General features: G+C 35.8%; 5 protein-coding genes across 8 annotated transcripts; 3 read left to right on the forward strand and 2 right to left on the reverse strand.

Annotated features, from left to right (window-relative positions):
- The first annotated feature begins 719 nt into the window (after positions 1-719).
- LOC114731195 (transmembrane protein 230-like) lies at positions 720-17,311 on the forward strand. 3 transcript variants are annotated; one of them, XM_028918330.1, is made up of 3 exons: positions 720-731; positions 15,910-16,212; positions 16,857-17,311. In XM_028918330.1, the coding sequence occupies exons 2-3, from the start codon at positions 16,026-16,028 to the stop codon at positions 16,976-16,978; spliced, it is 309 nt and encodes a 102-aa protein (XP_028774163.1). In that variant the 5' UTR covers positions 720-731; positions 15,910-16,025; the 3' UTR covers positions 16,979-17,311. The 3 variants fall into 3 exon arrangements, with proteins under 3 accessions (XP_028774163.1, XP_028774164.1, XP_028774162.1); XM_028918331.1 differs by lacking the exons at positions 720-731; positions 16,857-17,311 and adding an exon at positions 16,415-16,621 and having other exon boundaries at positions 15,710-16,212; XM_028918329.1 differs by lacking the exon at positions 720-731 and having other exon boundaries at positions 15,719-16,212.
- Positions 8,404-8,877, reverse strand: LOC114731176 (E3 ubiquitin-protein ligase RNF126-like). The gene has a single exon (XM_028918298.1). It carries the CDS (start codon positions 8,875-8,877, stop codon positions 8,404-8,406), a length of 474 nt encoding a protein of 157 aa, XP_028774131.1.
- On the reverse strand, positions 14,211-15,175 carry LOC114731194 (photosystem I reaction center subunit III, chloroplastic-like). Its single transcript, XM_028918328.1, has one exon. The coding sequence runs from the start codon at positions 15,100-15,102 to the stop codon at positions 14,428-14,430; it is 675 nt and encodes a 224-aa protein (XP_028774161.1). The 5' UTR covers positions 15,103-15,175; the 3' UTR covers positions 14,211-14,427.
- Positions 16,857-22,644, forward strand: LOC114731193 (nucleotide-sugar uncharacterized transporter 1-like). Of its 2 annotated transcripts, XM_028918327.1 has the most exons (8): positions 16,857-17,039; positions 19,061-19,212; positions 19,334-19,542; positions 19,620-19,713; positions 20,605-20,771; positions 20,886-21,056; positions 21,664-21,996; positions 22,220-22,644. In XM_028918327.1, the coding sequence occupies exons 2-7, from the start codon at positions 19,201-19,203 to the stop codon at positions 21,965-21,967; spliced, it is 957 nt and encodes a 318-aa protein (XP_028774160.1). In that variant the 5' UTR covers positions 16,857-17,039; positions 19,061-19,200; the 3' UTR covers positions 21,968-21,996; positions 22,220-22,644. The 2 variants fall into 2 exon arrangements, with proteins under 2 accessions (XP_028774160.1, XP_028774159.1); XM_028918326.1 differs by having other exon boundaries at positions 21,664-22,641.
- Positions 22,645-24,304: 1,660 nt separating this feature from the next.
- LOC114731177 (E3 ubiquitin-protein ligase RZF1-like) lies at positions 24,305-24,748 on the forward strand. The gene has a single exon (XM_028918299.1). The coding sequence runs from the start codon at positions 24,305-24,307 to the stop codon at positions 24,746-24,748; it is 444 nt and encodes a 147-aa protein (XP_028774132.1).
- Positions 24,749-25,636: the final 888 nt, after the last annotated feature.

The raw sequence follows: 25,636 nt of genomic DNA on the forward strand, positions 1-25,636 counted from the left end.
TGGTACATTATGGTAAAAATTCTAATAAAAGAAATAGATCATTCTCTTTCCTTTTTTTTTTTGTTACTGTATATAGGAAAACTTGAATACAAAGAATCGTTCAAACAAAATAACAACTTGAAAAGTCAGTCTCACTTTTCAATATACATGTATATATAATAACTTACCTATAAAAATATATCTTAAAAACATATTCCCATATACATCATCCCCACAAATTAAAACCCTAAATGCAGCATCCAAGAGCAGCAACAGGCCCAAGAGAAACAGACATTAATGTTAGAACAAGAAAATGCTGAGCAAAGATCTTCCCGAAGATCTCATGGAGGAGATCACAGTGAGGCTGCCAGTAAAATCTTTGCTTCGATTTAAATGTGTAGCCAAATCCTGGTACGCCCTAATCACTAACCCTTCTTTTATAGCCAAACATCTTGAACGGTCCAATTCTATCGCTAAGAATCAATGCCTCAAGTTAATGTTCCAATGCGCGCCGACCCATCAGCTGCCTCCCTCCATATCCTTGATTTCTAATAGAGAGCAACCTTGTGTAATCCAAGACTTAGAATTGCCTTGCTCTAAGAACGATTTGAAATGGATATTACCATATGGTCAATGTAATGGGATTGTCTTTTTGTGTGGGGACTATGAAGGAGATGTTCGATGCTTAATTTTGTGGAACCCTTCAACAAAAGAGGTGAAGGCTTAGCAAATGAGTGAAGGGAGAGCGAGAGGTACGAGAGGTAGCGTTGGGGGAGGAGGTGCTGGAGAGGTTGATAGGGGAGGAGGAAGGGAACGCGACAAAGAAGCGGAGCTTGGTAGTTCACCTATGGACTTTGTGTTCGGGGCAGGTAGTGCTGGGGAAAGCGAGTCGGAGGGGAGAATGAAAACCCCGCAACCTGCCGCTAACCGGAGAGTTTTGCCTTTATCATATAAAGAGAAACTTCTCTCTTTAGGGTGTGGAGGTTTTCTGGTTAAACATGATGAGAATGAGGATATAGTAAACGGATGGAAATCCTTCTTTATGAAGAAAAATCAAAGTTCAGAGACTACTGATGGGGATGCGGATCTGGTTGATGGGGTAGAGACAGAGGGCACTACTATTAAACCAAGGTATCCCGTGCTAAAAGTTACTGCATCTCAATACACGGCCTGGTGCCAACCGTGGATAAACTCATTGATTATCAAGCTTCTAGGGGCACAGGTGCCAAAGAATGTTCTTATTGACAGGGTGAGAAGGATGTGGAAGCCAAAGGATCCTATGAAAGTGACCCCGCTTAGTAATGATTATTATATTGTTTCTTTCACCAGTAGGGAGGACCGGGACTATGCCTTTCAAGAAGGTCCGTGGATGATTGATGATCACTACCTGTTAGTTCAGAGATGGAGGCCAAATTTTAATCCGCGGAAGGCGGACACACAACGCAAGATAGCTGCTTGGGTCCGGATCCCAGACTTACCAATGGAATTTTATAATGTTGAGTCATTGGGGATTATAGGCGACATGATTGGCAAGACCATCAAAGTGGACCGTTCAACCTCGATATATGACAAAGGAGAATTTGCTCGCATATGTGTAGAAATAGATCTACAACAACCTTTGCTCACTGCGTTCACGGCTTTTGGTGAGGATTGGCAGCTTGTTTATGAAGGGTTACATCAAGTTTGTTTTAATTGCGGAAAGTACGGACATGAAATGCATGCGTGCCCCCAAAATGTGAACGTCGCAACTACAGGGGCTATGGCGGATACAGGAGAGAAAGAGAAGACATCGGAGACAGAAAAGACCAGTGATAACCAATCGCGAACCACGACAGTGCAACCACCGATGGTGGCGGCGGATGCTCATTTGGGCCCCCAGATGTTGATTCGCCGAGATTTCCGTAGGCCTTCAAATCGTATAGAAATAAGGGGATCTGATGGAGAGAAGCATGGGGCGGATTTGAAGGGATTGAGGAATGGAAATAAAGATGTGGATCAAAAAGGCGTTGGGAGTGGAAAGATTCAGAAGCTTCAATCTCGGGTTAATACCAAGGAGGAGAAGAAGAGGATATATCGGCCAGTTGGGATACGCAAAGATAAGAATGAGAAGGTGGCAGGATCTAAAAATAATACCCGTGATTTTGGCGCAGAGTTAAATAATATTAATGAAGGCACGTGGAACACGGTTCTGGGAGCTAAAAGGAAAATAGTTGAAAGAGCCAAATTGAGGGGTAAGGAGAACATTCTTGATAAGTCAAAGGCCCCCTTTAAGGATACGATCAACCTCAATGAAAGCCCATTAGAAATATACAATCCCTTCATTACTTTACAAGCTGGGTCTGCTGACATAGAGGCTCACAACGCAAAGGGGGGAGAAAATCCAATTGTAAGTGGGCCCGTTGGTACTCAAAGCATCTCCACGCATGCGTCATTGGAAGGGGAGGCTTTGACCTCTCACAATCAGGATATTATTATGGGAAATAAGATGGATATTGTCCAGGGAAGGGGCATTGAAGCTTCGCCAACTCAACAAAATGTTTCCCTATGAATTACATGATATGGAATTCTAGGGGCACGGGCACGAAGACTTTTCCTAGCCTGGTGCAAGAACTGAAAAAACATTTTTGTTTAGATTTTTTGGCGTTACTTGAGACTAGATCAGACAAGCTTAAAACAGAGAGACGGATTGGTAGTCTTGGTTTTCAAGAATACACCTTTATTGAAGCCGAAGGGTACAGTGGTGGCATTTGGTGTCTATGGAATGCAGGAGTTCGGCGGGTCGAGGTGCTAGAACGACATAGGCAATATTTACACCTGTATATTGAAACCTCGAGATTAGAGCAGTGGTTCATGACTATAGTTTATGCTAGCCCGCACGTGATGGGACGACATAACCTATGGAATGCACTACAACAATTAGAGAGTGGCATTCATGGTCCCTGGCTTCTTGGGGGAGACTTTAATGCAACTATTTTTCAGAAAGAAAGACGCACTACTGCTGTAAATGGACTCAGCACGGACCGAGAATTCAGTAACTGGTATGAGACCTCAGGAGTTTCTGACCTTGGGCATGTAGGGCCACTTTTTACTTGGAAGCGAGGGAACACAGAAGCTCGTCTGGACCGTGTCTTGGCAAATGACGAATGGTGTAGACTATTTCCCAATGCTCGTGTGTCTCACTTGCCATTTTACAAATCGGATCATCGCCCACTTCTTGTGCAGCTTGATTTTATTACAGAGAGACCAAAACGTCCTTTCCGGTTTATTGCGGCCTGGGTATTACATGATGACTTTAAACGCTTTGTTACTGACAATTGGAAGACAGAAAGAGAGTGGAAGCAGAATCTCCATCAGTTCACGCATGAATGCTGCAGATGGAATAAAAATGTTTTTGGGCACATTGAGGGTCGAAAGAACAAACTGTTACGTCGGATGGATGGTGTTAATAAAGCTTTAGAAAGAGGAAGAAATAAGGGGCACTATGAGGATCTTCTTGCTCAATTATGGAAAGATTTTGAGGAAGTGCTTGTTCAGGAGTCTCTCTTGTGGGCCCAGAAAGCACGTGTAGAGTGGTCTGTTTATGGAGACAGAAACACGAGACTCTTCCATTCTAGAGCCAACAAACGCCGCAAAGCAAATAGAATCGATGCTATCCGGATAGATGGAGGAGAGTGGTGTCATGATTTAGAGGTAATTAAACAGGAAGCCACGAGATTTTTTGCTTCATTATTTACCGAGGAAGCCAGAGTTCGTGCGGAGCTGCCTTGTGAACTTACGTACCCCACTATTGATGAGGTGAGCTTACAAATATGTGATCGACCTATAGATGCGGTTGAAATTAAAAATGCTCTTTTTAGTATGGGGCCCCTGAAGTCTCCGGGACCGGATGGGTTCAATGCTCTCTTTTATCAATCGCAATGGGATACCATTGGAGCTTCCATGGTAAGATATATTCAACGGATTTTTGCCAACCCTGAAGAGGTGAAAGAGGAAAATGGTACGTTAATTGTTCTTATTCCTAAGAAGGATCCTCCTGAAACTTTTACAGATTTGCGTCCCATAAGCCTCTGTAACGTTACTTATAAAGTGGTGACAAAAATTTTAGCAAATAGAATGAAGATGTTTCTCCCACAAATTATCTCACCAAATCAATGTGGCTTTGTACCTGGTAGACATGGGTCAGATAACATTATTGTAGCTCAAGAGGTGATTCATTCTATGCGTAACTTGAGTGGAAAAAAGGGGTACATGGCTATCAAAATTGATCTTGAAAAGGCGTATGATAGAGTTAACTGGAGTTTTTTGTTACGATGTTTAAAGGAACTGAACCTTCCATCTCATTTTGTTGATGTCATTGAAAATTGTATTAGCTCAGCAAGCCTTCAACTGTTATGGAATGGTAACAAAGCTGACTCTTTTGAATCCTCACGGGGTGTACGGCAAGGGGACCCAATGTCCCCTTATCTCTTTGTGATCTGCATGGAGAAACTTGCACACCTAATTCAAGAGCGAATCCATAAGAGGGAATGGAAGCCGATCAGGTTGACGAAAAATGGCCCACCTATCTCCCATTTATTTTTTGCAGATGATATTATTTTGTTTGCAGAAGCCTCCTTACAACAGGCAGACTCAATTCGACAATGCTTGGATGCTTTCTGTTCCAGCTCTGGTTTGAAGGTTAATTATTCCAAGACTCGTATCTTCTTTTCAACAAACATTAACCACAACAGGTGCACCGAGATTAGTTCTCACATGGGCTTCACTCAAACGGCAGACTTGGGGAAGTACTTGGGAGTTCCCCTCCATCACAAGAAAGTGACTCAAGATACTTTCAGGGGGACAGTGGATAAAGTAAAACAAAGACTAGCCAACTGGAAGACTAGTTCCTTGTCTCTTGCAGGAAGAACTACGTTAATAAATTCGGTCACTTCAGCCATCCCAAGCTATGCCATGCAAACGAATCTTCTTCCAGCACCTTTGTGTGAAAATCTGGATAAACTTAATCGAGGATTTCTTTGGGGGTCTACGGAGCAGCAACGGAAAATTTCTCTGGTATCATGGGATGCTGTTTGTACTCCCAGGTCTAAAGGCGGGCTAGGACTAAGACATGCAAAACTACAGAATCATGCTCATCTCATGAAGATTGGCTGGAAGCTAGCGCATTGTCGTGATGAATTCTGGGCTAGAGTAATTAGAGACAAATACCGTTGTGGAAACGACCTTCTCCCTGTGATAGACAAAAAGAGAAGCGGATCAAATATCTGGCTGGGGATCCGAAAAACTTGGGATACTGTTAAAGATGGACTTGAGGTTGTGGCTAATGGTACCAAAGTGAGATGGAAACATGACCGAAATGGTTATTTCTCAGTCAAGTCGGCCTATGCTCAACTAGCTCAAGAGGATGGTCTAGTGGATACATTGTGGGAGAAACTATGGAAGCTACGTATCCCTCAGCGCTGCAGAACAACGTTGTGGTTAGTTGCTCGCAAGAGCTTGCTAACTAATGCATTGCGGCACAAAAGGGGACTCACTGATGATGAACGTTGTCCTCTTTGTAAGCAAGCACCTGAGGAGCTGATCCATGTATTCCGAGACTGCTCAGAAACTAGGCTTCTCTGGAGAAAACTCATATGCCCTTCAGTGTGGCAGCGCTTTTGTTCACTTAATTTTCATGACTGGTTTAGGTGGAATATCACAACTAAGAACATTAATCATGAAGAGTGGAACGCGACTTTTGCGATTATATGCTGGTGGATTTGGAGGCGTCGGAATCTTTCTATCTTTGAAGGGAAGAGGGTTGCTAACGAAGCTATTATCTCTAATACAGCTGCAATCCTTCACAGCCTCGGGCAAGCCCAGAAATCTCTCTCGGGGGTCTCGCTACCTGAAGTTCAGAGCTCGACTACGGACACCGGATGGTACGCTCCAAGACGTGGGTGGGTTAAACTCAACGTAGATGGTGCTTTTTCTTCTATCACGCACTCATGTGCATGCGGGGGCCTCATACGTGATGAAACAGGAACCTTCATACAAGGTTTTATCCACACAATCCACGAGGGCGACGAGTTACATGCGGAGCTGTGGGCGTGTTTGCATGGATTGAAGCTAGCATGGGACGTCGGTCATCGAAGAGTGATCTTAGAGTCAGATGCAAGTGAAGCTGTAGAGCTGATACGTAATGAACCCGACGAGCTGCATGCAGATTATTCAATTATTAAAGAAATACGCCAGCTTTTAGGAAGAGACTGGGAGGTTCAAACAGCCCTCGTGAGCAGAGGGGCTAATAAGGCCGCAGATCATTTGGCTAAGAAGGGACTTGGGTTTCCGAGAGGATTCCATTACATTGGTTCAGCACCAAACGAGCTGCTGCACACTCTCAATGCTGATCGTAATCGTAGTAGGCATGTAGCCACGCTGTAAGGTGTACCCCATTATTATCAAAAAAAAAAAAAAAGAGGTGAAGGCTATTCCTGCGTCCCCATGGCAACCTAAAGGGATAAATCCCACCAACTTTGGATTTGGGTTTGATCCCATCACAAAGGATTTCAAGGTTGTTCGATTTCCAATATGCCCTTTGGTGAGGAGAGAACAACTACTAGTCGAAGTGTACAATCTCAGTACTGATTCCTGGAGAAAAATAGATGTTGATGATGTCTCCTTTTATGAATCCCACAAATATTCATGTGTGGGTTCTCATTTGAATGGTGTTTATCACTGGATATGTCGTTCCCTTGATGAGACTGATAAGTTTATTGTGAGCTTTAACTTTGGCAAAGAGGTTTTTGGGATTATACAAAGCCCTCCTGGAATTGCTTCCTCTCGTAGTCAAAATAATCATCTTTCTGTAGTGGATGATCGTCTCGCTTGGGCTGTTAAGCATGATTCGATTGATTATCGTGTTGAGATTTGGGTGATGAGTGAGTATGGTTTTGAGAGTAGTTGGACTAAGAAGTTTGAGATCCGACCATTCCCTGACTCTTGGCATATCTTAGAGTTCTGGGGACATAATGAAATTCTTGTTTATGAAGACGATGTTAATCGATTTGTTTTATATAATTTTTGGAAGCAACAAAGACAAATATTGCAAAGCCACTTTCTGAGGAAGACAGCGATGGATTATGCGGAAAGTTTGTTTCGGTTGGGAGGAAATTAAAGGGAAAACGCCAAAAATATGACAACAATTTATGTAATTGTATTTTCATATCCATTATGCCATCCACTTCTATACATTTCTTTTTGTTTTCATGATTAATGAGTATAATAATATTTGATGTTTCTTTGGTTAATGATAAAAATGACTGTTTTTGCGCTAAAAAATTGCTCTAACCTTTCTAATAAATCCAAATTGAACGCTGTTATTTTGTTTTGCCCATATGTGAAAGCTTTATATTGAATAGACAATAATACTTCATTAAATTAATTAGTTGGTATTCTTCTGCATCAAACACCATAGCAGGTGATGGCTTAGTTCGTTTAATTAGCAGGCTTTTACCCACAAATAAATTTAATTTAAATCAAAATTTATTTATTTAAACTCTTTAAAGTCATCTCATGAATATATGCCTACATGGAAAGTTTGATTCGTAAAGATATGCTCAATTAAAAATTAATTTATTAGAGATGGAAACCGAAAATAGTGTTGACATGGTACAAAATTTAAAAAAAAAAAATTTGTTGGCATTGTTTCTTTTTCTTTTATCCTTTTTTTCAAAGCGCAATAAATGTTTTATGTGTGTATATTGGGCTACTTTAGAAATATTTTGTGTTCTATTTTATAGAATGTAATTTTTATTTTGTATAAATTTGTATATTTTTTATAACAAATTTTTTATATATGCATTTTTAATAGAAAATTATAAAAACATCACTTAAAAATGGCAAACACATAAGTAAATTATTTTTTTCCTCATCATATTGGATTCTAAATGTTCAGATATTGCCAATTAATTTTATTATATCAAAAGCTAATTAAAGAAAGAGAGGAGATGAGATGAAGATCATGTGTTTATATATGCTTCAATACCAGATTAATAATATTAATTTCCAGATACAAACTGAACTATGATAAAGACAAATGATTGACTGGCTTTCAAGAAAACTAGGACAATACGAATATAGGATACTCCCTGATTCTATTATAATAATAATACCACCTATTTGTGTTTATTTAAGATGCTCTAAAATCTTCTTAGGAAAACTACTGGGGAGATTCTCCTTACCTGAAAAGAAGGAAAAACAAATAGAGTGAAAATCTTTTAGCTAGGATATGCCTTTAAGTTTTTAATTAAAAAATAGGTATAAAAGCAAATGTATATGTTTAAGGTACCTCTATTGAACAAAAAACATAAGAAATTGGAAATTAGAAATTAAAAAATAGAATAATTATATACCATATATAATCTATCCACCACCATTATTATGACCTCAAGCCTTAGAAGAACTAGAGGAGGAGCCGCCGCCGCCGCCACCAAAGCCGAATGGGTAGAAGTTAGTGGCTTGAGGTAAGGAGGCTTCACAAAGAGGACAAGCATTTCTCTTATTCCCTAACCATGAAGCAATGCAATGTTCATGGAAGAAGTGTCCACAGCCCATGGCTTTCACCATTGTTTCCAGCTGAAACTCCTCTCGACATATTGGGCATTCGGGTTGTTTTTCCAACAACTCCTCAGTAATCATCATCTTCTCCATCTCATCTATGGAGGACTGAGAAGCTGGCTTCTTGGAAGCTTCAAAAGCCCGCAACTGTTGAATGTAAGTTTCTTCAGGTGTACGCTTGATTTTACAAGGCCCGATGTCCTCACTCTGACAAAAAGTACAGCGCTTAGTTGAAGGATTAATGAACACTGATCTATTACATTTAACGCAGAAGTATGACTTGAAATCCTCTGGCCTAGACATGACAGTGGTATGGTTTGAAGATGGAAGATGAAATATAAGCCCAAGGTTAATAATGAAGGAATAAGGGATATGGATATATATATGTAGATATATATGGTTTTAAAAACCTAAAGGTCACCTCCATTTGTGCCAACTTATTCAGTTCAGAAACGCATGAATCTGCAGAGATCTGGTTCGCATGATAGAGACAGTTTCTCTTCTGCACACTTGCTTCTCTGTGACTGGTTTCGTACTCTGAGCAATCCGGCTAAATGCAATACTCATTCATGAGTTTTAGTTCATTGGAATGGAACATGCATGATGAAGAGACTCCATCTCCGATTCATGAATTTTTAAATGGAAGATAGGTGAGACTCTACGCAAGATAATAATTAAAAAAAAAGTACTTATTAACTAAAAATAGAAGCAATGTTTTTTATGGTAAAAAGATAGGGAAAATTAGTAAAAATCCCTGTTTAAAAATTTTATCAATAAGAATGATTTAAATCGAAGTATTGTTATTTTTTGTATATATGAAATTTGTGGAGTACGAATATTTTCTATGTATAAAGATATATCAAGTCATTCTTTTAATATAATTATATCATGTCATTCTAATTAATGAAATTATTAGTAATGTCTTTTATGATCAATTTCAATTTGAATTTATAACAAAATTAATAGGAATGGTAATATTGTATTATTAAAATTATTTAATGAAGAATTTCGAATTTCAAATTATTTACTATTATAGAATATATTAAATTATAATTATTTCATATTTTAATGAATTGATTTTATTTATTTGATGAATTCCAGAATTATGAAAATTCCAAATTCAAATTAATTAACTTGGGGGTTTAATTTTTTTCCAAAAATATTAAATCATATAAAAGCGTACGTTTATGATCCTTCGAGTTTGACGTATATCGTTGAGCCTTAAACATGATTTTGACTTAAAAAGATAGAAAAAATGAAGTTTATGAGATTTGTACGTTATCAACTCTGTTTTATTAGCTTATATATGATTTATGCATGAATCTTACATTTACTTTTTAATTATACATAAATTTTATTGTATATTTTAATTAAATTATATTTCATCTCTTATTATAAGCACTTAATTTCGTTTTTTTTGTTGTAAAATATCAAAATTACTATCAACACAAGTTATTAGGTAGAGGAGTTTAGTTAACTAGCTACTAGTAAGTTTACAGTTATTAGGTGAAAGAAAAAAATTAGATCAAACAATGGTATATTATGAGACATGCTGGAGATTCTTATAATTAAAAATGAAAAGAATCTTAGTTCAACTATGAGTGAATTGGCCCAATTTATTGACTGGCTAGACTGTATACCATTGACCTATTATCTTAATCATTTATTGACTGTTTTAATTTTCAGTATCTTGCTCTCTATAATATATCATGTTATATAATGTGAATCCACAAAGCATGATGTCCAAGTGTAGGTTTAAATTTCCTCAAACCATCCAAAACTTCAGAGATTTTCCTGACATCCAATGACTTCAAGTGGCTCTATTTACAATTTAGACATGACCGATAATTTCATATATAATTTCAATTAATGTTCCCCTAATTATCTATATTATCATTTTTTTTTCAGAGATGGGATGGTCTTGAATTATTAAGATTATTTTGGGTTATATTATAATTCTTGACTTATTTATAAATAAGCAGATTAAGACATCCTGGCCAGTTTAATCTCGAACTTCTATAATTCTAAGAAACAAATTTGTGACTTAAATTATAAGAAAGAATCTTTTAGTATGGATCAAGTTTAACGAAATAAATTTTTATTGTAAATGAGAAATACAAAAATAGTTTAAAATCACTTAAGATGGTTTGGATATGTGCAGAGAAGGTCATTGGAGAGCCTAGTGAGAAGGGTAGTCAAGACAATATGGAGTCCCGTAAAAAGAGACAGATGAAGACTGAAAAGAACACTCAATGAGATCATTGAATGAGACCTCCTGGTCAACAATATATCTAAAGACTGGGATGTTGACATAAAACAATGGCACAGTATGATTCATGTAGCTGACTCATCTAGTGAGATAAAACTTCTTGTTATTGTTGTTATTGAGAAATACAAAAATATTAATTTGGTTTAGACATATGCACCCTTTTCCGACGTGAAATTGTACAAACCCTTCGCAACCATATAAATATAACGTGTATAACGTGAAATGAGAATGAAAATGACCAAAATCATATTTGAAAATTAGAAGTAGAGTAAAGAAGAAATAAAATACATAATATAAAAAAATGTTTGATATATAAAAATTTAAAAATATTAATTTTTTTAAAATACTCAGACCAAAATCATGAAAAACACATGATAACGGCATTAATTTGTGGTCACCGTCCTATTCATTGTGATTTTGAAGGCACAAAATTATATGTTTTGGGTATATTCATTGCACATCTCTTGTTGCGGACAATTCGAGAATTATTTGAAGACAGTGATGGGATCACTTATGGCTTCAATTCTAATTTGCCAAACATTATGTTTAAGAAATATTTTAAGATAGATTTTGTGTTCCTGGACTACAAACTCCCAACCGAAGATGCTAATAGGCAGTTATTCGATTTTATTTATAAGATATTTTTAGTATGTTTTACATAAATTAAAAAATTTTAAACTACATTAACTCTCTCTTTTGAAATATAACAACTTTCTATTTTTATTCATATTTAATATATATACCTTTTTTTAAAAAATAATTATCTATACTATAATAAATGAAAAACAAAACAATACATTTATACAAAAATTTAATAAAGTGATTTATAAATAAGACCAAAAAAATAAGGTGGACACCTTTCTTTTTGAAAATTTGAACCTTAATTTGTTACTTCTCTGGTCCTATTTATAAGGCACTTTCTAAGAAAAACCTTAAACTTCATTAGTTCTCATTTAAAATTTAGTAATTTTTCAACTTTATCCCCATTTAATATATATTATATCTCATATAAACAAAGTTAATACAATAATAAATAAGGGGTAAAATTGTACATCTATAAAAAAAATTCTCTCAGTACCCTATAAATATAACAAAAAATTATCTTTTCTCTCCACCCTACAAATAGGACTAGAAGAGTATGTTGCAAGGACTAGCTTCTTTCATTAAACCGAATCCCCATTGGTTAGAATTTAGACGTACACATCTTTATATATTATATAAAATTTGAAAAAATAAATTATATTCCTAATTCATAAAAATACAAATTTCTATAACCGATATTACTTAAACTAACATAAAATCATAAAGTTTCTAATTTTTTAACAAGTGAGCGGATTTAATATACTGAAACAAATTTGTTTTTTTTAACCAAACTATTTTTTTAATAAATATATACCTAAAAAAAAGGAGTGGATAAATGCAAATATAGGATTCTCATTTCTCCGTGACTAGTTTTTTTTTACTTCTTTTTTTGACTGAACCATGACTAGTATTTTTAAACAGGGCTACATAAAAACCCAGTAGTTTAATATGACCCGATTCAATCCAAACAAATCCGGTCCAGTTTGGTTTAAAAAAGAAAAATAGTCTGAAGCAAGATTGGACCAAATTAGATTGGACTAATCTCATCAGGTTAGACTAGATTGGGAATTGACCCTCAGACCAATTGATCCAGTCTAGTCTAACTCAAGTTTTTTTTTTAATTTTTAGCTATTATTTATATAATTTTAATTTTTTAATTCTTCTATATAATTTTTTTGTCAATTCAAATGTTCAAGATTTATCTATTAATTTTCTAAGTGATAAGATGTAAATATATATTTTTTTGTATATGACCTATATTGATGAGGATGAATAAATGAAACATGCTGAGAAATTAAAAAAAAAAGATTAAATTTGATGAAGTTTGGATAATAACTGCAAAATTTAATATGGTAAGTTAAAATCTTGCCACCCATCAAAAAAACTTTAAAAAGTTAAATTGAGGTCTTAAACTATTCCAGACAGTCTCATATACTGAGGGTGTGTTTGGATGAAACCAAACCGTGGTTTGGAAAAGTGATTCTGGAGAATAGATTCTGTGGAGAATAGATTCTGAGAAAAAGTGATTCTGAGAAGTGAGAGTGTTTGGATAGTTATTACCAGAAGTGCTTTTTACATGTGGAAATTACCAAAAAGGGTATAAGTTAATATGATAATTATATAAGGGATAGATTTTATGATTTATTTTGATTTGAAGAAATAAAATTGTTAATGAAATAATTTTTACTAACATAATTAATAATATATAAGATAATATAATTAATACATAATTAATATGTGTACATATATTTATAAAACATAATATTAAATATGTTTATAGAAAAATGATTTTTTTTATAACAGAAAAATATTGATTTTGTTTAAAGATTGTAAACGTGAAATCCCATAACATTTTTTCACAACTACTTTTTGTAATAACATACTACATGTATAATAACCTCTGATGTTTAATACAATTAATTAATTAATTGTCACCACACATATATATTCATAAAATATAAGAGTGAAAAATATTTTTAGAGAAGATGAATTATTTTGTTGCAAACAGAAAATCATGTATTTTTCATGAAGATTATAAACATAAAATGGGATGATATTGTTTGATAAAATAGAATAAACACGTCTTAAAATAATTTATTAATTATTCAAGTAAGTAATAATTAGCTTGAGAATATAAGGCATGATATGAAGGCTAGAACTTAGACATGATATGAAGGCTAGAACTTAGAAGTAAAACTTACAGTGGGATTGTGGGCTTTTATGGGATTTTAGTTTTGTTTATCAAGTAATGTTATGATCTGCAAGATCGAAGCAGCAAGCATTTGCCTTATGTTCAACTCTTGTTAAATTCTGCTGCTTCCTTGTAATGGTTACTGCCGTCATCTTTTGATTTTTCTCGTCTTCCCCCCCCTATCCGCCTTCGTGGTTGGTGTGCCCTTGTTACCAGTGTATTCTAGTTAATCAAAGGCAAAAATATGCCATTTTGAGGTGGATGAGACAAATGCTTGGGATTATCGTGTATCAGCCTCCGTGAACCTTATGAAAGCGCTTCATTCTTGGACACCGATTGTTTTCACAAAATACAGATGCATCCTTCACGATAAATGAACAACAATTCCTTCTCAAACTTTGTACAATACTCAGTCCTCACATCTAGTTCACATTAAAATAAGATACAGGAATCGCGCACGTATGCGTAAGGACAAGAATAAGAAAAGTTCATAGTGCGCACACATGTGGGTTTTACATACTAGTTTTGATTGGTAGGCAGTATATTCTTTAAATTTCTTAAAGCAATGTAATGATGCCATGGGGCCTCCCTTTCTTTTAAGGCAATAAACCATGCATGATTTAAGATCAGCTTCAGTTTCGCTCTAATTCACAGGCATTCCAAGAGAATATACAAATCAAATGAAGCACGGAGATGTGACAGACACCATCAATCTAATTTTTCATAGTAATTTCCACAGAAAATTTAAAAGGAAAAAAAAGAAAAAGGAGAGAAAAATCAGATTACACGCAGCTTCATTAAATTATTACGCCTACACGTCCTTGGCGACAAGCTCACCGTTCAAGAACTCTCTGTAGGCAGCGACGGGCCAACTGAATCCTCTGAACACCAACCTGGTAGCGAGAGGCACGTCGATGATGATCTCCTTCTGGGTCGGTTTCTTGTCGTCCCGGATTGCAATTAGGTAGCTCCGACCAACCCACTCGATCCAACCCACGATGTACAGGAACAAAATCCCGGGCGTAATGAACTCGCCCCAGTGCCTCTGGTCTCCGTTCACGATCAGGTGGGGCAGCCCGTCCGAGCCGCACAGAAGACCCTGCTTCCCGTAGTTGTCGAACCTCTGCTTGGTCTTCTCGATTGTCGCCTTGATCGCCAGAGCCGGTGCGCTGTCCGGCGCGTAATTCTTCAGCGACGACTGAAGCTTCTTTATCTGCTGCTTCTCACGCTTGGCGAACTGCTTGGATTCCTTGCAGGGGGTGAGGCCAGAGATGTCGGCGACAGCGGGGAGCGGGGCGGAGAGGAGGATGGAGGAGAGGGCGAGTGCGGCGGAGAATGCCTGAAGTGGCGATGCATCGGAGGTTTTCTCAAAAGATGCAGAGCAGACGATTGTAAAGGGTCTGGGTTTGAGGGAGGGTTGGGAGTTGCCCAACTTGGGCTTGAAGGAGTTGAATTTCGAGAGGTTGGTGGGAATTGTGAGAGACATGTTTCTGTTCTGAGAGGGAAGGAAAATGGGAGAGAGATTTGAAGAGAAGAGGGAGAGAAAGAGGCAGTGGATGGAGAGACGAGAGAAGAGTTCAATGTTCGAGCTGAGTAGCAAGCTAATAATACGAAGATGAAGAGGAGGAGTGTCGGCCAGCGAAGAGAAGAGGAGGATCTCTGGGGTGTTTTTGGAATGACCATTAGCCGTCCCCGATTTTTTTCCACAAGCAAATATTATCAGCTTCTGGTGAAACCATGGTTTCACCGGGTGAAACTATGGTTTCATGTGAAACCAAGGTTTGTATTTTTTATGAAACCAAGGTAGCACCCCAAACCATGGTTTGGGAAAAATGCTACCCAAACAGACCCTGAGTCTAGTTTAACTTGATCTCAAATTAATACTGGACCGGGGATCTTGAGTTGTATTTTTTAACCCGAAACTTTTACTATATCGGACTTTGGTTGATAGTAAACTCAGTGTAATCTGTTTCACACACACCCTTACTTTTGAGCTTGAATCTAATCAATCCAACAAAATCCAAATCTGAATTGAAAGATTTTTAAAGAATCCAATCTAAATTTTGCCCCAAGGTCAAGTCTCGCGACTGATTCTAAGACTGTCTTCTCCTCTCAGCTTTTAATAAGACGAAGCAAAGTGCATCAAAAGCTTTCTTGGTTAGCTCGCCACCGCCTCCTCGTCTCGTTTCGGATTCGCGTCTCTCTCTCTCTCTCTCTCTCTCTCTGTGTGATTGCATCGTATCCAAAACCCTCCGGCTTAATCTAGAAGAAAGAACCACTCTGCCTTGTTCAGACAGAGACAGAGACGCGACTTGATCTGCAATAACAACTACTACTTCTGATTCTGATTCGCATTGATTTTCCCTCTTCTTTGCATAGAAATTGCCCACTTTTTATTATTTACCCCAAATGGCTTATGTAGATCACGCCTTCTCCATTACGGACGAGGATCTCATGGAGACTTCCTACATCATCCACAACAAGCCTCCCATTAAGGAGATCGCCCTCGCTGTTTCCCTCCTCGTCTTTGGAACCCTAGGCATCGTCATCGGCTCCCTCATGGCCTACAAGCACATCGGCGGCGACTCTTCTCACGGTACCCTGCTTTTTTGACCCCTTTTCCTTTCCAGATTTATGTTCTCATTCCGAGTTTCCCCGTGGAAATTCTTTATCCAGTTGGGTAAAAAGTGAAAGTTTCGTCAGTTGAGCTGAAATTTCTAATCAGAGCTTGCATTTTTTTTTATTTGTGATTTATTGGAAAATAAACCCTAACTTGAAGCTAGGTTTTTTTTTTTTAGGGGTTTTCGCTTCTCAGGTGGGTGGTATAATTGAATCTTGGCTGGATGATCTAAACTTTACCTGATCTTGAGAATCTCAGCTACATTGGAGTATCAATTACTGTTTTGGATTTATGGCCTATGTTGCTGATTAACCGGTTAAATAGAAGTGAAATTTTAGTAAAAGAACTACGAATTTCTAATAAAATAGAGGGAATTTTCCTTCTTTCTTTATCTATTTTTCCGCTGGTGATTTACTGGAAATTCAGCAGACCGGAAATTGGGTTTTCCCCACTTTCTCTGTCTAACTTGGTATTGGCTCTCTTGTTTCCCAATAGTCCAATGGAAATATTGTGAACTTGCCTCGAAGGATTTAACTACTTGCTGAGTACAGATTGCTGATACAGATTCATGAGTTTATTGCTTGGTTGTTGATTTGAATGTATCTGTTGGATATTTATAGGACTGTTCTTTGCCATACTGGGGATGGTATTGTTCATTCCTGGTTTCTACTACACTCGGATTGCATATTACGCATACAAGGGATACAAAGGGTTCTCATTCTCAAACATACCTCCTGTATAGAAGGCGAAGGCGAAGGCTCTGTTCTTAGGTCAAAGTTCAGATAGCTTCCTCTCATGTACAGGTGTCTTCCTTCGTTGTTGTTCATTCCCCTCTCTCTCTTTTGTTTTCCTCTTGTTTCGTGGGAGATATAATGTGTATTTAGATTTCAGTTGTTTTCACGCCTGAATTAATGCAGACTGTGGTTTGTACATTTCAATCTTTTCATTAGTGTATTGCGATTAGTTCAGTTTGCTATATTTGATCAGTTCTCTTGCATATGTGGAGCACACTTGTCCTTATGATTTTGTGCTCCTATGGATCACTTATAAGCACTTACAAATATATTTTATGTAAGTTAGGATAAAATTTTTTTTCATATTCTTATCTCGTATTTATTTTGTAAATCACGATTTAAAAACTGTTAATAAACTATTTTAAAAAAGCTGCTTATAAATTATTTTAAATGAGTCCTGGGTATGAAAATAATTTTATTTTAGTATCGGTGGCCCTCGTAGCTACTCCTCTATCACTAACCAAAGCTGGAAAACACATTATGATCCATATGACGGATACAGACGCCTATTTGGTATTTGGTATTAACCGTTTAAACTCGAGTATTTTTAGATCTAATTGAGGATAATTCTTTTGGGAGAAACATTGAGCCCGAAAGCATGAATATAATTATCAGAGTCCCAATAACAAGTAAGTAGCATAAGCTTATTTTATGTTGTTTACTTATTTAGTACTTTTCTTGAGACCTTAGTTATTCTGTCCCAATACGCTTTTTTAGCTGTCAATACGCTTTTTACTCAGAATCTGGCATCCCAGTGTTCAAATTTCTCCGTCTTTTTGCTGGGATTGGATCACATTCTTGGTGATTCTTGGTTTTTGGCGTTTTTAGGTGTTTCTTTCTTTGTGTATTTTGTACCTCATTTTGTGTTACGAGTTTTGATGGTGTAATGCTTAGCGTTATTATCTTTGGTTGTGAGAGTTTCTCTGTTTATTGTCCTAATATTCAATGTACCATTATATTTTTGAACCTATCAATTTCTTTCGCGGTGTGGGTTTTTCTGCTTTGTTCTCCTAGTATACAATGTAACTTATTGATGCTTCTTTAACAGTGCCTTCTAGACCTCATTTTGTGTAATAAGGGCTGAAGTTCTGATGGTAGGCTACATCATGTTGAGATTTTCTCTGTTCTTTTATTTTAGCATACATCGTAGCTATTGGCCAATCCTGGTCACTTGGGATGCTTCTCTGCCCCTAAATGAAGGTTCAATCAGTCTGTCTTGCATGTGCTCTGGTTATTCGACTTACACATTTGCGCTTTCAATGTAGATGTAAATAACTTAGTTATTGTTTATTACTCTTCATGAAAACTATGTTTCTTCGTTTGGGAACGCTTTTGAATGGATCTTGCAATTTCCTTTCATGTTTTGTTTTTGATGCTTCGTAAAGAGAGTGACGACTATTATCCATCACTATTGTTGTAAATCCGCTTCTTAATCTTTTGCTGCTTCTAAGACTGGAATTTCTCTATATCTTAATATACTTGAAAGGATGAAGTAATTTTGTTTTGAAGGTGGTTCTGGTTCATCATCTGCACTTGCATCTAATTCCAGCAAACCCATGCAACTATAGTAGAATTTGAGCTTACGTGTAAATTTAAAACCTGAAACCTCCACTGAGCTAGCCATATAGTGCTATCCTTATATCTGTGACTAATTTCATTTTTCTTTTAGTTTGCAAAGTTCTTAATACTTAAATGGTTAGTCAGCATATGATTCCATCTAGGAATAATCATTTTACTTGGAGAAATATCCTATAATTCCTAGTTTGGGATTTTAACTACTTTTTATTCTTATCTTTTGGTTCTTGGTGGTGATCATGCATGTATAGTTATCTTCTTTTTGATATGATGGGTTCTTATGAAGTTCTAGGACTTGCATTTTATACTACATACTCATATTGTCATAAATATGAGCTTTGCAATGTTCATGCTAATTCAAATAAAATTCACTTTCAAGTTTTGTAGTCTAGTTGTCATTTTGCTTTATCCTAACTATCATTAAGTGTTTTATTATCTGTTATGGTTCATTGCAGGAAGAGCACTCGAAAAGTTAAGAGCATCTCTTTTTAATGAGTTTCGCTCCTCTGAAGGTGCAAAGCGCCAACAACAGCGTATTTGTGGTCCTGCTGTTGCGCTTTCCTTCAATTTTCTGGTTGTAGTTGGTATTATTTTCATGAACAAAATGGTACTTACTCTTCCTTCTATTTGATTAATCTGCATAATGTATTGGAATTTCAAATAGCATGTTTGCTGACATTCTTGACTTGTATCTCATTCTTCCTTTTCTTTCTCTTTTGTTTTTCCAGGTACTTCAAACCATTAATTTCAGATTTCCAATTTTTCTCACACTAATTCGCTATCTAGTGAGCTGGTTCTTCATGGCTGTATTAAAAACGTTTTCTCTCCTCCCGGCACCTCCTTCCTCAAAATCAACTCAAATGTCAAGTTTATTTACTCTTGGATTTTTCATGTCTCTATCAACTGGCCTTGCTAATGTCAGCTTAAAGTATAATAGGTAACGTAAATGTTCCCATTTCTGTTTCTTTAAAATTTTCAGTTTTATACTCTGAAATTTAATTTCTATGTGCTCAGCATTGGTTTCTATCAGATGGCAAAGATTGCAGTAACACCGTCAATAGTTCTGGCTGAATTTATACTGTATAGGAAGAGAGTTTCTATGGCCAAGGTTAGTGCCTTCATTTTTTCTGTGAACTTATTGTGGCTGATTACAAATATAACTTACAGAAATGTGTATCCTCTTATGCCCTGTACTGCTTGTGGCTTTATGATTATTTTGTGAAATTGTTCCTTTTATCCTATTGTCCATCCTCTCAATTTGAATTCAGAATCTAAACCTCTTAGTTTAGGTTTGAAAGATCACTATCCTCTTAATTTGGTCCTTTAAAGTAACTTAATTTAGTCCCTGAATCAAAATGGCACTTAAAAAAGGGTCAAAATGATTATCAAAGGGACCATTTTGAGGTGGAGGAAAATGTTTGGAAGGCTGAAATGAGAAATTTCATCTTTACAAGATCAAATTAAGAGGAAACTGATATTTCAAGGACTAAATCAAGAGACTATATCCATAGAAGACCTGGGGGGGGGGGGTTTATATTCTAGGGTTTAAATCATCACTTTACTCCTTTTCTTATCTAAAAAATGACTCATTTATAAAGTAAGTGTATCTGTTGAAGATCCTTCTCACACCTCTACTGAACCTGTATATTTGTGGAAGATAAGCTGAATCATGCTTGTTAGGTTTATTTTACATAGCTTTAATGTTCTTCTGAGATCATACTCGGAGCATACTTTATAGTTTTGAGAATCCATCCAAGAAAATATTATTTTCTGCTGCTAACAAACATTCAATCCCTCTGAGCTATATATTTGGGATTTTCCTTGGATACATTAGGAATGGTTTTAACTCAACTTCTACTCAAACACCGCCCCACCCCGCCCCGCCCCAGCTTTACTACCTAACCTAACCTTAGGTGGCCATATATTTGGGAAATTTGTGCTTATCTCATCGTTGTTTGAAATTTTGAAATGCTTACTATAAGAGTTTGAAAATTTACAGGCTTTAGCACTCACTGTGGTATCTATTGGTGTTGCTGTGGCCACTGTGACTGATCTGCAGTTCCATGTATTTGGCGCTTGTGTAGCATTGGCTTGGATTATACCTAGTGCTGTGAACAAAATCCTTTGGTCCAGACTGCAGCAGCAAGAGAACTGGACTGCTCTGGCGTAAGCTTTTAGCAACATTCATATATTCTTGCCCTCACCTCCTCCCCACAGATGTTGATTTTCATTACGAATTCCTTTTTCTGTATCGCGCATGATTTGTGGGTCGATCAACAGGTTGATGTGGAAAACAACACCTATTACTTTGATTTTCCTGGCTGCTATGTTACCTTGCTTAGATCCTCCAGGTGTGCTTTCCTTCAATTGGAACTTCCAAAACACACTGGTGATTTTTGCATCAGCTATTCTTGGGTTCTTGCTTCAGTGGTCTGGTGCTTTAGCACTTGGGTGAGTGTTAACCGTCTGTTTGGTGTTTCACCGTATTGGTTTTTATAGTGAATGATGCTTCTTGTTCGGTTCCATGTTCGGTTATTTTCACAAATTCTTGAAAACATTTCAGGTAGATACTCCCTCGAATCCTTTCTATAAGGACATGTTATCTACTTTGCATAGGTTAAGAAATTCAGCTAAAATTAGTTGAAGCTGTTAAACTTTCAAAAATACCTTCACTGAGTCATTAATTAGAAGATGTCGTTTAATTAGTTAGGTGATTGTTTAGTTAGGTTACTTTAAAGGGTCTTATGTTAAGGACCATATGGAATGTCCTTATAGTAACGACTGGAATTAGTATTCCTAAACCAACAAGTAAACATTTGAGGAGGTTAAGACGTGTCTGTGGAGTTTACTACTGGCATGTTTGTCTATAGTTAGTTTGATGTCATGCTCATATTACTCTGATACCTTTTTTTTTTTTTTTTGCGCCAATCATATTACTCTGTTACTGTTTTTGCTTTCAGTCTCTACTCACTGTTGAGAACATTACAGCATGCTATTTTCTTCTGGCTGCTTTTTCCTCTTTTTTCTCATGTGTTTTCCCTCTTTTTCATTGTCGCAGTGCCACATCAGCTATCTCGCATGTTGTTCTTGGGCAGTTTAAAACCTGTGTCCTCCTTCTGGGAAATTACTATCTCTTTGGAGCCAATCCTGGCAAAACCAGTATCTGCGGGGCATTTACAGCGATTTCTGGCATGTCTGTTTACACTTACCTTAACCTGAAGCCCCAATCAAGCAAGGTGTCTCCATGGCAGGCATCAGCTTTACCAAAATCAAAACTTGGCAAAGAAAACGGCAACTCCAAACTCGGCAAAGAAAATGGCAACTCCATTCATGACGGACATTACGGTGCAGAATCTGTCTAACAAGAAAGCCTAACACTGCATTACATGAGGTAATGGATTATGACATATTAAGGTATTAACCAAGAACAATTCATTCTTTCTTTCGGATTCCTAGGATTGTCTCTAACCATTTTCAGTGTTTGCTAAAAAGATATGTTTATTTGTATGAATCAACACCAGTTGTATAAATTGATGTTTTGGTGGATCCTGCACTAAAGTTATGGTTCTCTCTGGTTTTCAGTATTTGATATTGTTTCTGCATCTTCTTAACAGAGATCAGAATCTCGGCAGTTGTGATCCAATTTGATGATTATAAAAATAGGAAGACGTTATTCACATGATGCCTTTGGTGTTTCTTTTTCTTTGGGGTTTGAGTCATGGAATAAATTGAAAAGTGTGAAGCTTCAGAGAAGTAGAGTGCAATGACTTAACTGGGAAAAAATCCACAAATATAATGTTAGTGTAATATTGTTCAAATTCAAATTTTCTAATTCAACAATTTAGCAAACGTGTTTATTTGTATCCTCTCAGTTCATTAAATTTGGGTTTTTTTTTATAAAAAAAAACTATGTATATTTGTAGATGTAAAATTTTATAGGTAGCTATATTATTTATAAGTCATGTATTGTACATTCTAATTCATCCAATACATTAGGATGAGACAAAATTAAGAAGACAGAGCATTGTTCTTTTTCCAAGCCGTTCTATTTTCACTGATTTATTTATCCATCCAAATTGACCAAATCTAATTATTGACTATTCAACATAAATTTTCTACAGTGATAAAACAAAATGAAGCACTTAATACATTAATTAGTGGAGAATATCTCTAACTGGAAAAAAAGTAAAAACGATACAAAATGAGTAGATTAGCTAAAAAACAAAATATAAGGCCTTCTTTGATTTCCTAGTTCCAAAATAATCTTTTATTTTTAAAAACAAAAAATTGTTTGGTAAGAACAAAAAAAATAGGAATGTGTAAAAAAAAAAATCAGAACAATTTATATATTTTTTCTTTTTGATTTTTAGTTTTGAAAGTTCATTTTTTGTTCTCCAAAATCGGGCAAAAAGTATAAAACGACCCTATCGCTATCTTCGTTCAACTATTCGATCACGAGCTCTAGCCTCTCAAACTCGCAACATCACTCCCTAGTTTCAGTCTTAAATATGATATTTTGGAAGGAAAAAGCATTTTGAAGATGGCTATATTTTTTTCTCAATTTTTGTAGGTTTGGCGGAAGAAAAAAAGAAAGTAGAGTAGGCTATTAATTTTGTTATTAATTTAAAGTGAAATTGTTAATAAAAAAACATTACTTATATTTTTTTGGAATAATTGATCTGCACATATTTATGGCTTTTGTTGATTCTTAATGAGGTCTTTATAATTTTTCTTTTTATCATGTTCTTATAACTTCACTTGTTTTTAATAAAGTCTAGGTAGTTTTTCTTTCTTTTTTTAAATTAGGTTCTTAAATTTTTACATAATTTTTAATAAGATTATTTTAATTATGTGATCTATTTTAATTTATAAACTTTAAGAATATTCTTCTGCAAATAATATAATAATATAGAAAAATTATTATATTATTTAATTCTAAATTTAATCAATATAAACAGTTAAAAAAGTACAAAAACTTGAATGAAAATATGTTTAAACTATATTATAGGACTTCATAAAAAAAGAAAAACTACAAAGATATAGCTAAGGGTGAATTTGCACTTATCATCCTATAATATTTTTCAAGTGCATCTAGTATCCTAAAGTATTTTTTTAAAATATATTTAGTACCTTAAAATATTTTATGGTACATCCAGCATCCTGAAATATCTTTTAATGCAATTTTACACTTAGCAATTTATGGTACTATATATGCATTAAAAAATAATTTTGGACACATGAAAAAGGCTGTTAAGTACATCAAAATATAATTTAAAATGTTGGGTGCACATAAAAAAAAAAAATTCCTGAAACTGAATTAACTACAAAATACTTTATTATACATCTAGAAAAATAGTTCTGAATGCACATTAACCTGTAATTAGTCCTATGTGATTGATCTGCCATGGCAATTGATGGGGATGGAGTTTTTCTTCATGCATGCATGTTCCAACCAACAGTACCCTCATAAACATTGCATTGCATTTAGTTGGTTTGCTCAGAGTGCGAAACCAGTCACAGGGCGGCCGCCGCGCTGCAGAAAAGAGATGTATATCCCTCTTTGTTCATGCGTTTCTGATCGATGTGGCCTCAAACTGGGCGTGACCTTCACCTATTAAAACCATCCATCACCTTCATTATTCATTAATCCCGACGGCTTCTTAATTTCATCTTTCTTTCTTCACACTACTACTGCTTCCATGGCTGACTCTTCACAGAATGTGCAGCAATACTTTTGCATCGATTGCAAAGTTATCTATGCTCCCCCTAATTCTGTCTTCTGTCCTCATTGCCACCGCCCCATATCACTTTCCAAAATGAGACGTCCTGCTGGATATGAATCCATTGAGAGGTATCGGGCATCTCAAGCTTCTTCTAAGAAGCCAGCTCCCAGATCTTCACTGAGGAAGATGGAACAACTGGAGATCACTCCACATTTGCTGGAAAAACAACCCAAGTGCCCTATATGCCAAGAAGAATTTGAACTGGAAGAGAATGTAAAAGCCATGAGATGTGGCCATTATTTTCATGAAGCTTGCAGCCAGTCATGGCTTGGAGGTCAGAAAAACGAATGTCCTTTTTGTAAAGCTACCTTACCCCATGCTGGTTCCTGCTCAACTCCTTCATCGTGTACTCTGACTTAGTGTGGAGACTAGATTATATGGTATAATTTCTATACAAGAACTCATTTATATTAATCATATAATTAAACCATAATTACCAAACAAAACTATATTTATATCTGACCTTAATATTTCATTAATATCTGCTTTTGCAAAAATGCTTATCTTTTTGTTTTGTTCAAATTAGTGTTAGCTTGAACAAGTTCATTCACTTTTACTATTTTTTTTAATTTAAAAAATGGAGGCACTCTTGCTAAAAGATTTTCACCCTATTTTTCTTCTTCTTTTCAGGTATGGAGAATCTCCTCAGTACTTTTCCTAAGAAGATTTCAGAGCAATTTTAAATGAACATTAATAGTTAGTCATTATTATTGTTGTAGAATTAGGGAGTATCCTACTATATATCTTAGTTTTCTTTAGAGTTACTTATTTTCCTTTATCATAATTCTATTTGTATTTGACCATGCATTAGTATTATTAATCTGGTGTTTAAAATATAAGTATTCTCCATCTCATCTTTCTTTCCTTTTTCAGATATATATATATATATATATATATATCTGGACATATTTAGAATGTAATATTGATGATAAAAATAAAAAGAAAAGAAATTCACTCGTATGTTTGTTATTTTTATTAAGGGAAAATCACTTGTAAGTTTGTTATTTTTATTAAGGGGCATTTTTATAATTTTGTTATTTAAAAAGACACAGATAAGATAATGTTGTTATAAATAAATATAAAAAATTATATAAAATAAAAAATTACATTTTATCAAAAAAGAACAGAAATATTTCTACGTAACCAGGAACAGAGGTTAAAATTTTTCAAAAGTAACCCAGTATATTTTTTTCTCCACACCCAATATGCATATACAGCGCCAACAAATAATCGATCAACATTATTTTC

Source organism: Neltuma alba, unplaced genomic scaffold, assembly GCF_004799145.2.
Source record: "Neltuma alba isolate B1F8T4 unplaced genomic scaffold, ASM479914v2 tig00012806_pilon, whole genome shotgun sequence".
Lineage (NCBI taxonomy): Eukaryota > Viridiplantae > Streptophyta > Magnoliopsida > Fabales > Fabaceae > Neltuma > Neltuma alba.